The following is a 14,703-nucleotide window of genomic DNA, read 5'->3' as shown; positions in this document are numbered from 1 at the left end:
ACTGCTCCAGCAGGCATGTTTCAGGGGAAACTTGCTGTTGTTCTGATCCCAGCCTGTTAATCTCAGGAATTGCTGTAAGTAATGTCTACAGTCATCTGCTTCAGGGACCTTGGGATTTGCAAAGGGTGGAAGAGTGTGTGTGTGTATTTTTTTAAAGAGCTGATTAATTTAAAGTCCCAAGTAGTAATTGACACCCTGCTGGCACTAGCTGAATTCAGTGCAGTTTGCTGTCCAGAGGCCAAATAATTAGTGTTTTCCAAGAACTGTAAATGATCATAATTTAAAAGAAAATTTGCTCCCCCCTCCCCCAACTTATTTGCCATAGTTTATGTAAAGCTGTATTAGATTTAGGAAATGTAATTTTCATTTATTCCCACCTCGCAGCCTATTTGGAAGAGATCCAGTCAGTGCGCCGTCATACCAACAGTATTCTGGACAGCAGCAATAACTGCAACCCTCCAATTGTTGTGCACTGTAGTGCTGGAGTGGGGAGGACAGGTGTGGTTATTTTGACAGAGCTTATGATTGGATGCTTGGAACACAATGAGGTAAGTGAAAGGGTCCTCCTGTTTATTTCTTCCTAAGAAGAGGTGCAATCCAGTGAGTGCAGGGTAAGTATAAAGGTATGCGGAGAAAGGTCCACCGATACTAGAGGGGTCACCATATTACGTTGTGTCACTAAAGCAACACTCTTGTGGGTCCTTAAAGACTAATAAATGTGGATTATGTAAGTGGATGGTATAATCAGAATACATTTCTTATTATGGCAGGAGTCTCGGTCAGCCATCAAGGTATCAACATAGTTGATACAAGCTGGCCTGCATATCTGCAAACTCACACAGAGATAGAGAGAAGAAATAATGCCCTGGCGATGGAATGCAGAAAGGAAAAAGAAAGGTCTTTGCAAAGCTCAAGATAAGTAAATTGACCGTTTAGAACAGCAGCCATTGGTAATAATCCAGCCATCCCAGTAAACTATGCTAATTAACATCTGTAGTGGAACAGAAAACAAATGTCTCCACTCAAGTCTAAATGGAGGGAAACTTCTTAATTAGTTCCAGTTCAGCAATTTCATGGTGGAGTCTCCAAATCCCAGCTTTTAGTACAATGAGAAAAAGAGACAAGTTTCCTTCTCTCCATGAATAACTTTGCATGTCCCATCCCCCACTTGCCTTTTTTCAAGGTTAAAAAAACAGATTTGAATTTACATTAAAATGGTTGTGGGAAGCACACTGTCCAATATTTCTCCCAGTCTTCTAAGTGGTTTTCAAGCTTTACTTGGAAAACAAGGATATTGTCATTGATTTGTTTTTGCAGCAAATTGGAAAATTAAGAACACTAAATGTCAAATGCTCAGCTATTAAGAGATGGGCTGAGCCCTGCGAGTCCATACTAGCCTGCATTTTTTTTCCTGCTTAGATTGAACTATGTTCTAACTAGCTTAGCAAAGCAATTTAGATTGCTGATAATCAAATTCCACACAACGGCATTCTTTAGTAAATTGTGGAAGTTAACAGAGTTGAGAAGAAGAAAGCTGAGATCCTTACCTGTCATGAGTAAGGATGGCGAGCAGGGGGCTCCCACCCAGACTGTCAAGCGCATGCGTAGCACTGAGGAACTGTTCAGCCATTCAAAGAGACACAGATCGGGACCGCCTTAACCTTTGGGGTTTATATGGCTGGGTTTTTCCCACGCTTCCTCAGTTTGTTAGGATTCTTGTTAAGTACTACTAATAAATATTAGAGACCAAGTCATCGTCTCAGTGTGTTTCCTGGTAATCAGGACATTACCTGTACGTGTTTGAAAGAAGGCAGATCAATATGATGCTTCAAATAAAATGTATTATATGGCGACCTGGTACAGCAAAGGTGCTCATCTGAAAGCCTAAAAGCCACATCAGCCTCTCAAAGTCTTGCATGTTCCCCAGTGTCCCTGTGAACTATAACACTTAAATTGTTTGTAGCATGACAGAAAACTAAAATTATGGAATCCATTGGGAGCAATCATATTAAATGTGTTTAATTTACAGAAAGTTTAAGCAAAGTCAGATTTGAAGTTTTGCATTATCAGGCTCCAGTGTGCCACTCAAAGTGGCTCTTGGCCCCAAAATGGTTAAAAGTATTTTATGACCCTATTCATGTTTGGGGTAGAACTCTTGATGTCATTTGGACTCAGGTATGTGGCCACCATTCCCCTCACTTCAACAAGGAAGAACAAAGAGGACTTGGCATTATTGGGTAAAATTCATTGAAGTATATGCTGAACTTGTCTAGGTCCCTGAAATCTCTAGATGATGGGAATAGTGCTGGAAAAGAACTCTGCTACCTACAAGAATCATAGAAAGTTAGGGTTGGAATGAACCTTGAAACCATCTACTCCAACCCTTTTTCCAGTGCAGGAGTCTGCTAATGCAGTTTCATTGTTGGACAGCTCTTACCATTAGGTTATTTTTCTGATGTTCAATCAAAATCTGCACTGTCCATTAAACTCACATTTTTTTGTCTTCTGGAGCAACACCAAACAAGTCTACCGTGTCTTCAATAGGACAGCCCTTCAGATATTTGAAGACAGCTATCTCATGTCTCTGTTGTAAAACATTGTCCAATTTAGATAGAATAACAACTTTAGAAGTTTGTTCTTTACTGGAACAAATTAAATAGGGAAATAGCTTTATCAAGGAAACAAAGTGACCTCGGAAGCAAACAAATGCAAAACATACAAATATTAAAACAGGTTAAATACTGCTCCTAAGATAAAACAGACCATTGTATAAGGAACTTTCCCGCCTCACAGTAAGACTTTCTCATCTCCCTGTAACCCCTGGTATGCCTCACATTTGTTTTAAACTTCCAGAGCAAATTTTAAGGATGGCTGAGGGCTGCAGAAGACAGGGGAGTGGTGCCATCCTGGTTTTGCTAATGAAAGAAGTTCTATCAAGAGAAAAAAAAAAATGGGGATGCCAAAGTTTACACTTGTGTTTAGATCATGATAGAGTTGCTCATTGATTTTCCAAACTCGAGGGTGATGGTGTTTTACGAATGGTCCCTATTAATAACATAATAGTCACTGTATATACTGCTTGCTACATTTCATTCATTCATTCATTCTTTATATAAAAAATAGTTTTGTTCTGCTCATCTACCAAAAGTTACTTAGAGTAGATACCAAAAATATAATTAGAAACAAGTTTGACTGACTGGTTTGTAACCCACCTTACACTTACAGATCTCAGAGAGGGATCCAGACAGTAAGATCAATAAACCAAAACAATGAAACATAATGAAATCAGCCTAGATTAATAAACAAATACAGACAGATTTCCCCTTTCCAGCTATGTGTATACCTCTATATTTCAGAACGTGATGAAGAGGTTTAGAGATGGAAATAGTAAAGCCTATTTTAGTAAAGTAAATTCATAGAGGAAATACTACTTCGACAGGAGTTGAACCACTTCCTTTCTTGCTATGACCAAAATAAAAATCCTCTAGAACAAGTATTTGCTAATAATCCCCCGTTTTATCAATGATTCACTACTCTTGTTTACTCTTTCACCTGGAAACCCTTCCCATGAATAAAGAAGCATCTTACATGTCTCTGATGCAGTTTAGACCACAAGAGAAATGAAACTGAATGGATCTCTAATCCATAGGGAAGGAGAAGAATGTTGTCCAGTTTCATTTTAGATTCATACTTCTCAAGTCAGTATGCAAACCTGGACTCAGTTGTTCTTCAGTATTCATATTTCTCCTATTGCTGTGATGTCCAGAAAAAAAAAAAGAGAAAAGAAAAGCCATTAACTGACAGAAATGGGATAAAATGGTGCCAAGTAGGAATTAAAAAATGAGAGATTTTGAAGAAAGCAAATCTAAAAGGTTTATGAATCCTGTGTTGTTTTGTTTAGCTCTACTATAGAGAATATTGTTATGAATTTTCTCTTCCACTTTGCAGAAAGTAGACGTTCCAGTGATGCTTCAACATCTGAGGGAACAGAGAATGTTCATGATCCAAACTATCGCACAGTATAAATTTGTCTATCAAGTCCTCATCCTATTTCTACAAAATTCCAGGCTCATTTAACATCCAAGAAGAAATACAACATCTTTTTGTTCACAGTTCAAGACAGCCTTTTAGGTTTGGCTGAGAATTACCCCTTCTACAAAGCTTCTTGTTTTGCAGCATTTTGTGACACCTGATCAAAATTGCTTCATCAATAAGGACACTTTGTTCTTCTTGCAGATGATTTTATATGAGATAATTTATTTTTTTTAATGATGTGTGAACTTTCTTAATTTGTGGGAAATGGGGTGACCTTAAAATGATCGAACCACATGTGACACATCTCTTCATTGTAATCTGACTTTAGGAGTGGAGATAATCCTCTCTGGAGATGTTCTCTTGACCATTGCATTTCTATATGACATGCAAGGCAGCTTTGCTATTTTATTTTATTCTATTTTATTTTTTTGGAAAGAGTATTTAGCAATCTGTTTTCAGGCTGTGCACATAGAAGAAAAACCAACTTAAAAAAAGTATTTGACTTTCATTCAAATTTGAAAGCAGATATATGTCCATAATATTACTGAGAAGGAACAAACTGTTGCCCTCTATCATACATGCAGTGCCTTACAGAATAGCGGTGGGATTTTCAATAAACTCAAAATTTCAAGAGATCAGTACTAAGCAAGAATGATCATAGTACCTTGATGATGGATAGTAGCGATACTCTTATCTCTGAAGCTATAAAATAGCTGAAATACTGGAATAAGATCCATTCTAGGAGTTTTCTTGTAGGGTCCCAGCGAGATCTAATCAATCCTGAGTCCTACAGTTAATGCTGTATCTTGAGTCTGGAAATAGAGCCCTGCACATCCATAATGTGAAACAGCCAGATCAGGGGAGTTTTTCAAGTCATATAGAGTAAACCTGAGGGGTTTTTTTTACTGTGGTGGCCACATTTTGATAGAATATTCTATTGGTGCATGCTGAAAGTGGTATGGTCACCCATTCTCTGACTTCCTCTCTTTTCTCTCCTTCTAAAGGAGGAGTATATATGGGGAGATATTGTGTAGCTCTTTCTAGAGATCTTACTAGGTAACATGCAAAGAGCTTTTGAAATTGATTCTGCATCCAATTACTGATAAGCCATTAGCTACCTGTAGCCTAGGGCAGCAGGTCTAAGGACATGACAGTTGAAAGTGTTTTAAAAACATCCATTTAAATGAATAGGGAATACTAACTGTTACTGATTTAGTATTGCTTGTGCAGGAGAATGTTCTAGTAGTTTGTGCCGTAAGTATCTGCAGGCTCTATTGTGTTGCTACAAACCGTTCTTTGGATTCACAAATAGTTTTTAATCATCTCCATACAAGAAGCTACCTTATATTGAGTTAGACTGTTGGTCCATTGCCCCTGAAAGATCAAGTTAGGGACATACTGTCATGGAGAAAATCTGTCTGGTGGCTAGGAGTCGACAGTTACTTGGTGGCTCATAAGCACTGGCCCATTTATCCCAGCAGTGCCTACTCTGATTTGCTGTCGCTCTCCAAGGTCCTGATTGAAATTATTTATTTTTTTCACTGAACGATATGATTGCCCATCATAAACATCTCTCTGTCACTGAGTTATTACAGCATTTTTCATATTGCTTTTATATATCATGATCCTCTGTTGCTTTTTTAAATTTTTTGCTTTTGATTTTTCCCCCAAATTTGTAAATTAGGCAATAGTTGTGCTGTTGTGCTGAGGATGGGCTACAGGCTATGTGGAGCTGAGCCAGATTTAAGATACCTAACTACCCCAAAGTGTAAGAAAAAGTAGGGATTTTAAATATATATATAGTTGGTTTTGTGATTAAATTATGGATTAAACTTGAATATATATAAAAAGAATGTTATCAAAGCACCAATCAAACTTTCTACAGCACACTTTCTTTTAGGTAAATGTCCAAAGTGACATGGCAGGCAATATCTTAGAATAGAAGAGGCATTCTTATTGTATGTTAGACAGGCAGAGTATCTGTTAAAGTAGTGTTTGACAGCTGCATTTTATCTATATTTATATTATACTATATTTTACATAGTATATTATATATTTCTAGAAAAAAAATCTGCAAGTCTAATTGGGTAGCTACTTCTCAGGGATTAAGCCTGCAGTCTTGTTTATATGTTCTGGGGATCAAGTCCCATTGAACTCAGAAGGATTTACTTCCAAGTACATATGGACAGGCTTAACCTATTTTACAGTTTTCATATGTTAATCTAAATCACTGATCAATTGTTCTTCACACCAACCTTGCTAAGAAAAAGACAGAATTCAAGCCACCCTAAATGTTTAGAGAAAGAATATGTGGAGAATGTCTTCTGCTGATGTTCCTTTAGAGGCTCTTACTTCTTTAGTGTGTAGTTTCCAGTCCAGCATATCTTTGCCAGTGCCAACATATCTCTTGTTAAATTAGCTGAAACCATTTAAAGTCTTTTAGTGGCATCTGCGTGATAATTGAACAGAGACGCTTTGTATCTGGGAAGCTGGCCAAGGAATAAACCTTGAAGCAAAGTGTATTAAATTAGTTATCTCATTATAGTTTTTTGAATAATTTCCTAATGATGAATTAAGTTAGAAAGCAGAGCTGTCAAGTCCCATTGCTCTATTTGGCCTGACAGGTAGGGAGTTAGATAGGGAAAATAATCCCCTCCAAGGTCTGATTACTCTGAGATTTAGGTTGTAATGGGTATAGTCTTGGCTGTTCTGGAAGTGTGCAAACAAAAAGAACTTATTTAATAAGCAGGCATAATGGATGCTAAAAGGGAAGTGTTGATGAGACATTGCCAAGGTTTTTTGTCAGTGTATACCTATCTTGTGCACAAAATTGCAAGGGAGAGCTTTCTGCAATTGAAGAACAACGCTCAGGACAAAGCCACATAGTTACTAATATAATAAGGAATCATTTTCACACCATGACTAAAAAGAGGGATGGTGTTCAAAGGGACCTTTTAAGACTGTTAAAGCACATATTATTTTAGTGTGATTTTCATATTAGTTTTGACCTTAATAAGCTTAACTCAAAAAAGTCTTGGTCAAAATTTAATGACTCTCAGCAGTAACAACAGCATCAGAAGCTTGCTTTATTTTGTTAATATTTGCAGAATTCAGTGTTAATTCACCCAGTAAAGACAAAATTTAACTGATTGTATTCATGATCTTAATGATTAATCTTTCAAGAAAGAACTTATTTTAAGGAATATATCCAAGGATAGCTTTAAAAAAAAAGCAACTGTCACTGATCTCAGAGTATCATAATGCTTCAGGGGGCAATTCTGTAGTCCCTGTTCCTGAACTGGATATTATAGACAGATGAATGGGACTTCAATTGCAAGCAGGGTTTAGATTAAGACACCTGAACTCAAATGTATTAGTCAGCATCAGGTTGAAGAATGCCCCTACAATTCCTTTCCTAGAGTTTACATTGAATCTAATATTCACTCTGGTTCTGGGATAAATCAAAATTAACTTTAATATTAGCAGGTGTGTACCTGTTGAACCAAAATTCTGGTTTAAATTAAGCTAGTTAATTTCAGAAAAAGCTAAGTAAAATTATAATGTTCCTCTTGTCTAACTTGTGGGTTAATATAAATAGTAATTAACTATGGGTTTATAGACAAATAGGCAAGGTTTATATTATCCCAAGCAAATTAATGTTGTCAAGAATGGCAGTATCTGACAATGTACACTTCTTAACCTTCCTCCCCAGCTATGTTGGCAGAGCTGCACTGTGGACAGGTTGCATCACATAACAGAAGTATCTTGTGGACCATGGAAGCATGTGTACAATGGAGGCAATTGGTTTGTTAGTGCCACTCCTTGGATAGTTCCGGTCTAACCAGAATGATTCACTTTTTTGAGTCATCCACGTTAAATTACTATTACATGTTCTATACATGTTCTGTACATGGCAGAGTTCTTACAGATAACGTAGCTTGGGTGATGACTGAGAAAGATTATGAAGTGTATATAATGCAGTTTTTGAAATAATGGCATTGAAGCCAACTTGATTTCCATATAGTTATAAATGATCTGGACAAGTGTATCTAGAATGTGTTTTCTTTATATGAATTGCTCAGAACTTGTAAGTCAGGTCTGGCAGCATATCTTTGCATAGCTGTGTGCTATTGCATAATCTTGCACAGTGGCACAGACACCGGTAAATAATTGTCAAGTTCTTGTGAGACTTCAGTGGGATCTCTTGAGTTCTTGATGAGAACTCATGCAAGATTGCTAAGGTTTTATGCTAAATTAATGAAATCTTGCAAGATTTCAGTGATTTCCCAAGATTACTCTCATTGTGCATATTATTTCTTTACTAGAGCTTTAGTAAGCATTGTATGATCCATGCCTGCGGCATTGCCTGTTGTCGTTTATTCGTTTAGTCGCTTCCGACTCTTCGTGACTTCATGGGCCAGCCCACGCCAGAGCTTCCTGTCGGTCGTCAACACCCCCAGCTCCCCCAGGGACAAGTCCGTCACCTCTAGAATACCATCCATCCACCTTGCCCTTGGTCGGCCCCTCTTCCTTTTGCCTTCCACTCTCCCTAGCATCAGCATCTTCTCCAGGGTGTTCTGTCTTCTCATTATGTGGCCAAAGTATTTCAGTTTTGCCTTTAATATCATTCCCTCAAGTGAGCAGTCTGGCTTTATTTCCTGGAGGATGGACTGGTTTGATCTTCTTGCAGTCCAAGGCACTCTCAGAATTTTCCTCCAGCACCACAGTTCAAAAGCATCGATCTTCCTTCTCTCAGCCTTCCTTATGGTCCAGCTCTCGCAGCCATATGTTACTACGGGGAACACCATTGCTTTAACTATGCGGACCTTTGTTGTCAGTGTGATGTCTCTGCTCTTAACTATTTTATCGAGATTTATCATTGCTTTTCTCCCAAGGATTAAGTGCCTTCTGATTTCCTGACTGCAGTCAGCATCTGCAGTAATCTTCACACCTAGAAATACGAAGTCTTTCACTGCTTCTACATTTTCTCCCTCTATTTGCCAGTTATCAATCAAGACGGTTGCCATAATCTTGGTTTTTTTGCACTTTCTTCTTTCACCTTCATCATAAGGCTCCTCAGTTCCTCTTCGCTTTCAGCCATCAGAGTGGTATCATCTGCATATCTGAGATTGTTAATGTTTCTTCCAGCAATTTTAACCCCAGCCTTGGATTCCTCAAGCCCAGCATGTCTCATGATGTGTTCTGCGTACAAGTTGAATAGGTAGGGTGAGAGGATACAGCCCTGCCGTACTCCTTTCCCAATCTTAAACCAGTCCGTTGTTCCGTGGTCTGTTCTTACTGTTGCTACTTGGTCGTTATACAGATTCTTCAGGAGGCATACAAGATGACTTGGTATCCCCATACCACTAAGAACTTGCCACAATTTGTTATGGTCCACACAGTCAAAGGCTTTAGAATAGTCAATAAAACAGAAATAGACGTTTTTCTGAAACTCCCTGGCTTTTTCCATTATCCAGCGGATATTGGCAATTTGGTCCCTAGTTCCTCTGCCTTTTCTAAACCCAGCTTGTACATCTGGCAATTCTCGCTCCATGAATTGCTGAAGTCTACTTTGCAGGATCTTGAGCATTACCTTACTGGCATGTGAAATGAGTGCCACTGTTCGATAGTTTGAACATTCTTTAGTGTTTCCCTCTTTTGGTATGGGGATATAAGTTGATTTTTTCCAATCTGATGGCCATTCTTGTGTTTTCCAAATTTGCTGGCATATAGCATGCATTACCTTGACAGCATCATCTCGCAAGATTTTGAACAGTTCAACTGGGATGCCGTCATCTCCTGCTGCCTTGTTATTAGCAATGCTTCTTAAGGCCCATTCAACCTCACTCTTCAGGATGTCTGGCTCTAGCTCACTGACCACACCATCAAAGCTATCCCCGATATTGTTATCCTTCCTATACAGGTCTTCTGTATATTCTTGCCACCTTTTCTTGATCTCTTCTTCTTCTGTTAGGTCCTTGCCATCTTTGTTTTTGATCATGCCCATTTTTGCCTGGAATTTACCTCCAATGTTTCTAATTTTCTGGAAGAGGTCTCTTGCCCTTCCTATTCTATTGTCATCTTCCACTTCCGCGCATTGCTTGTTTAAAAATAATTCCTTATCTCTTCTGGCTAACCTCTGGAATTTTGCATTTAATTGGGAATATCTCCCCCTATCGCTGTTGCTTTTTGCTTTCCTTCTTTCTTGGGCTACTGTAATGATTGCCTATCCTGATATACTCAGACTCACAAGCAGGTACTTAATGATATCTGATTTATTGAAAGAATAGTATGCAAATACAGAGAAAGCTGAGAATGACGAAAAGCGCGCCAAATACAAACTAAAAACCCTCGGCTCCAAACGTAATCCCTCCCCCCGCCCAGCCATAGCAACCACCCCCCTCCCAGGTGCTGTTCACCGTTTTCCACATATCCTGGGAAAGCAACCTTGAACACATGAGATAACCCAAATACATTCCAACCCAGCAGCCAAGAGATAACAACTCCCTGAAGAGGAATCCTCCTCCCTCCCGAGATCAAACACGTATCAGGCAAATGACATGCGAAACGTTACGATGTACCAGGAACATTGGAACAGTGAACATGACAGCTACTTCTAGTGTCTCAGCAGACAGCCATTTTGCCTTCTTGGTTTTCTCTTTCTTTGGGATGTATTTTGTTGCCGCCTCCTGAACAACGTTGCGAACTTCTGTCCAGAGTTCTTCCGGGACCCTATCTACTAAGTCCAGTCCCTTAAATCGATTCTTCACCTCCACTGCATATTCCTTAGGAATATTAGTGAGCTCATATCTAGCTGATCTGTGGGTCTTCCCTAATCTCTTTAGTCTGATCCTAAATTGTGCAAGAAGAAGTTCGTGATCTGAACTACAGTCAGCTCCAGGTCTTGTTTTTACCGACTGTATAGATGTCCGCCACCTTTGGCTGCAAAGGATGTAGTCAATCTGATTTCGGTGTTGTCCATCTGGGGAAGTCCATGTATAAAGCCATCTCTTAGGTTGTTGGAAGAGAGTGTTTGTTATGCAGAGTGAGTTGTCTTGGCAAAATTCTATCAGCCTATGTCCTGCTTCGTTTTGTTCTCCCAGGCCATGCTTACCTGTAATTCCAGGTGTCGTTTGACTGCCCACCTTAGCATTCCAGTCTCCCGTGATGAAAACAACATCTCTTTTAGGCGTGTTGTCCAGTAGGTGCTGCAGATCCTCATAGAACTGCTCTACTTCAGCTTCTTCAGCATCTGTGGTTGGGGCGTATATTTGGATCACTGTGATGTTAGATGGCTTGCCCTGAATTCAAATTGAGATCATTTTATCGTTTTTGAGATTGTATCCAAGCACTGCTTTAGCCACTTTACTATTAATTATGAAGGCTACTCCATTTCTTCTGTGGTCCTCTTGTCCACAGTAGTAGATCTGGTGGTTATTTGATGTGAAGTGGCCCATTCCAGTCCATTTCAGTTCACTGACGCCCAAAATGTCTATCTTTAATCTTGACATCTCACCAATAACCACATCCAATTTGCCCTCGCTCATAGATCGTACATTCCAGGTTCCAATGGCGTGTTGATCCTTAGAACATCGGATTCGCCGTTCACCACCAGCACCATCGGCTGCTAGCCGTCCTTTTGGCTTTGAGCTAGCTGCATCATCACGTCTGGGGCTAGTTGAACTCATCCTCTGTTCCTCTCCAGTAGCATTTTGACCATCTTCCGACCTGGGGGTCTCATCTTCCGATGGTATACTGACATATCTCTGGTTGTACTGATCCATTTAGTTTTCACGGCAAGAATACTGGGGTGGGTTGCCATTACCTCCCCCAGGGATCGCATTTAGTCTGACCTCTCTGTCATGACTTCCCGTCTTGGGTGGCCCTTCACGGTTTAGCTCATGGCATCATTGAGGTGCTCAAGCTCCAGCACCACGACAAGCTAATGATCGTTTGCTGAAGGCTGCATTGCCTACTCAGGCTTAAAACCCTTATTTCTGAAAAGCCTCTACCAACTGTCATATTGTGGAGAACTTCCTGAGAGTGAGCATTTTCTACTGAGGTGTCAAGATTTTACAACTCCAGGATAGAAGAGGCTCACTCTTCTCAATTTTCAAGACTGGGATTCCTCCATATAAGTGCAGTTCATTATGGCTGTGTGCTTGGCATCAAATGATAGTCAAGCTACTTTTAAATCACTACTATATTTACACTGCCCAGAATGCTTCAGAAATTTGTGGGGTAAAGCCTACATCTTGGAGCAGAACAAAGGCTACCACAATGATGTGTCTAGAAATGTTTTCAATTTTTTAAAAATTAGAGTTACAGTGCATTTTGCTTAGACAGTGGTGGAAGGGGCTCCCTCATCTGCACTCCATTGTGAATTACATTTTCAGATTATTTAACACCAGACCCATTCTTACGTTGGTGTAGATACTTTTTAGAATGCCTATTCATAAGTTCCATTGTAGTACTGAAGTGTGAAAAGAAACAAATTTCTAAACCATGTCCTCAAATCATCATTTTAAATTTGTAGGTGCTATGATCTTGCACTGAATTCTTTCAGCTTTTTAGTGTTGGCTGTGTAAAATACAAATGAAATTGACATTAATTCTGTTAAGTAATTAGGTTATAATCATGTTCCATAGTAAGGGAAATGTTTTAGCTCACATCATTACAGCTTTGTCATCTTTGTTAAGCTTGTAGAGGGTGTGTAAAATTGTGTCAGTCTCTAATTCAGTTAATTCAATTTTTTTTTTATAACAACACACACTATTTCTTCAGCAAAATGAGACAAAACCTCCTGTAATCCAAAACATGTTTTCAGCTGAGAAAGATTTCATTGACAAGACAATTTAATATTGGAAGTTCTGTCAAAGAGTTACCAACCATGTTTCTAGCTTGTAAAGGATGACCCTGTTCAGAATGCTGGAAAGCGTTTGGCCCGAGAGATCAGAAAAAACACATACCGGGCATTTCTATAAAAATAAGTGTATTTATAAAAAGCATAAAACATAAACAGGTTCCATATCCAGAGCTGGATAGGCTCAAAAAGTTTTTTTACATAAACGTATTTACAAGCTTATACACACACACAGATGCTCTGAGCAGAACAAGCTGCTGAACAGAAAGAACTGCTGCTGGAAGGGAGGCTGCAAAAATGAAACTGAAACTTCTTGCTGCAAGTCCAGGCAAATTCCTCCAGGCAATCAGCAGCTTTAGCTTACATGGTCATCCTTTTCACACCCCAACCTGAGGACAATTAAGTCTGACCTTCTCACCCTGCCAAAGTGATTTGTTACCATAGTAACTTCTCTGCAGCTAAAATTTCTTGCAGAAAACAATATACCAACAGACCCCATAGTCATTAGTATGTTTGAAGTCATTTTTATTTAGTGAAAAACCCAAGTAAATTGAAATTTTACACTGTACAGTTAATAAACCACAGAAAGAACCACACTGAGTTTCAGCTTTAGGCTTGACATCACAGGACAAAGATGGACAACTTGCAGCTCCAGAGATGCCAATAGCCCTTTGTTTATGCTGCCCCCCCTGCAAAACCAGCACTGTTGAAAATTGGTGGCAAAATTTCACATTTTGGAAAGTAGTGCAAATTGTATGAAAGGCTTTTAAAAAAAAAAAAAAAACCCTTCCAAAAGAAGACAAGAAAACTCAAACTCCTAAAAAATGTTGAGAGGGGTTCCCAGCCGCTAAAAGTTAGCTCAGACCTCTGTCCTAGAAGCACTACGTCTGATAGGTGGCGTGTCTCCTTGGCCATTGCTTAGTAATAAGGTGAGAGGAGCTGCTGAACGCTGGGCAATCATGCAGCAGTTGGAAAGTGCCCTGCTGCACTAAAGGTAGCGCTGAGTAATTACGTTGGTTGGTTGACTATTACCTTTTAAAAATACATTTCTGTGCTGTGTGTGTTAGACTCCTCCTGCTTTATCCATATGTTTCAAATGGCTTTCATTTGTCCTGATTTGTCTGTTTTATAAGCACATTACAGAGGCTCGCAAGCTGCCTTGAATGCCATTCTGGAATATTTGTTTTTGGGAAAAGTAAAAACTACATGTAAACTTCCATTCCAGCAGTAGATTCAGAATCTCTTCTTTGCCAGCATAGGATCTAGAAATTAATTCATCACTGCCATTGTTTTTCTGAATTGTGTGTGTGTGCGCTGCTATTCAGTCCTAAAAGGCATTAGTTACACTAGAAGATGCAAAGCAACAATAATTAATAGCCTGCTGAGATCACTCCCAATGGGAACTTTCTCTTTATATATAAAAAGGAGTATCTTAAGTGGATATTTCACAAACAGGCTATGTATGCAGATGTTCCTAAATTATACCAAATATAATCATATCTGGTTTGTGTTACAGAAATTAACACACTAAATACATTTTGCATCACTGGATTGTTCTTATTCTGGTTTACTGCAGTATTTTTATGCATCAATTGAGAACTGAATTGTGAACTTAAGTCCAGAGCCATTGTTGAAAAAAAAATTATTTCTTATATATACATTTTTTAAACCATTAAGTTCAGTAATTTCATTAATTCACTATGGCTGCCATAGCCCATCTCCCAGTTTTGTACCACTGAAAGCCTTAAAAAAATCTATGCATGCCATTTTATACTTGTATCAGTACATAAGCTTGTGCTTGTTGG

At 38.9% G+C, this 14,703-nt stretch overlaps 1 protein-coding gene across 1 annotated transcript in view; it reads left to right on the top strand.

Moving 5' to 3' along the window:
• Positions 1-4,905, top strand: part of PTPN14 (protein tyrosine phosphatase non-receptor type 14) — a 73,007-nt gene extending 68,102 nt beyond the window's left edge. Inside the window, exons 17-18 of the mRNA XM_063303486.1 lie at positions 385-548; positions 3,949-4,905. Coding sequence (XP_063159556.1) covers positions 385-548; positions 3,949-4,077 — 293 coding nt within the window. The 3' untranslated portion in view covers positions 4,078-4,905. The remainder of the gene's footprint in view (positions 1-384; positions 549-3,948) is intronic.
• The last annotated feature ends 9,798 nt before the right edge of the window (positions 4,906-14,703 follow it).

This window comes from Candoia aspera, chromosome 1 (genome assembly GCF_035149785.1).
Source record: "Candoia aspera isolate rCanAsp1 chromosome 1, rCanAsp1.hap2, whole genome shotgun sequence".
Classification (NCBI taxonomy): domain Eukaryota; kingdom Metazoa; phylum Chordata; class Lepidosauria; order Squamata; family Boidae; genus Candoia; species Candoia aspera.
Note: the sequence above shows the minus strand (reverse complement) of the source record. Positions and strands in the feature narration are given on the sequence as shown.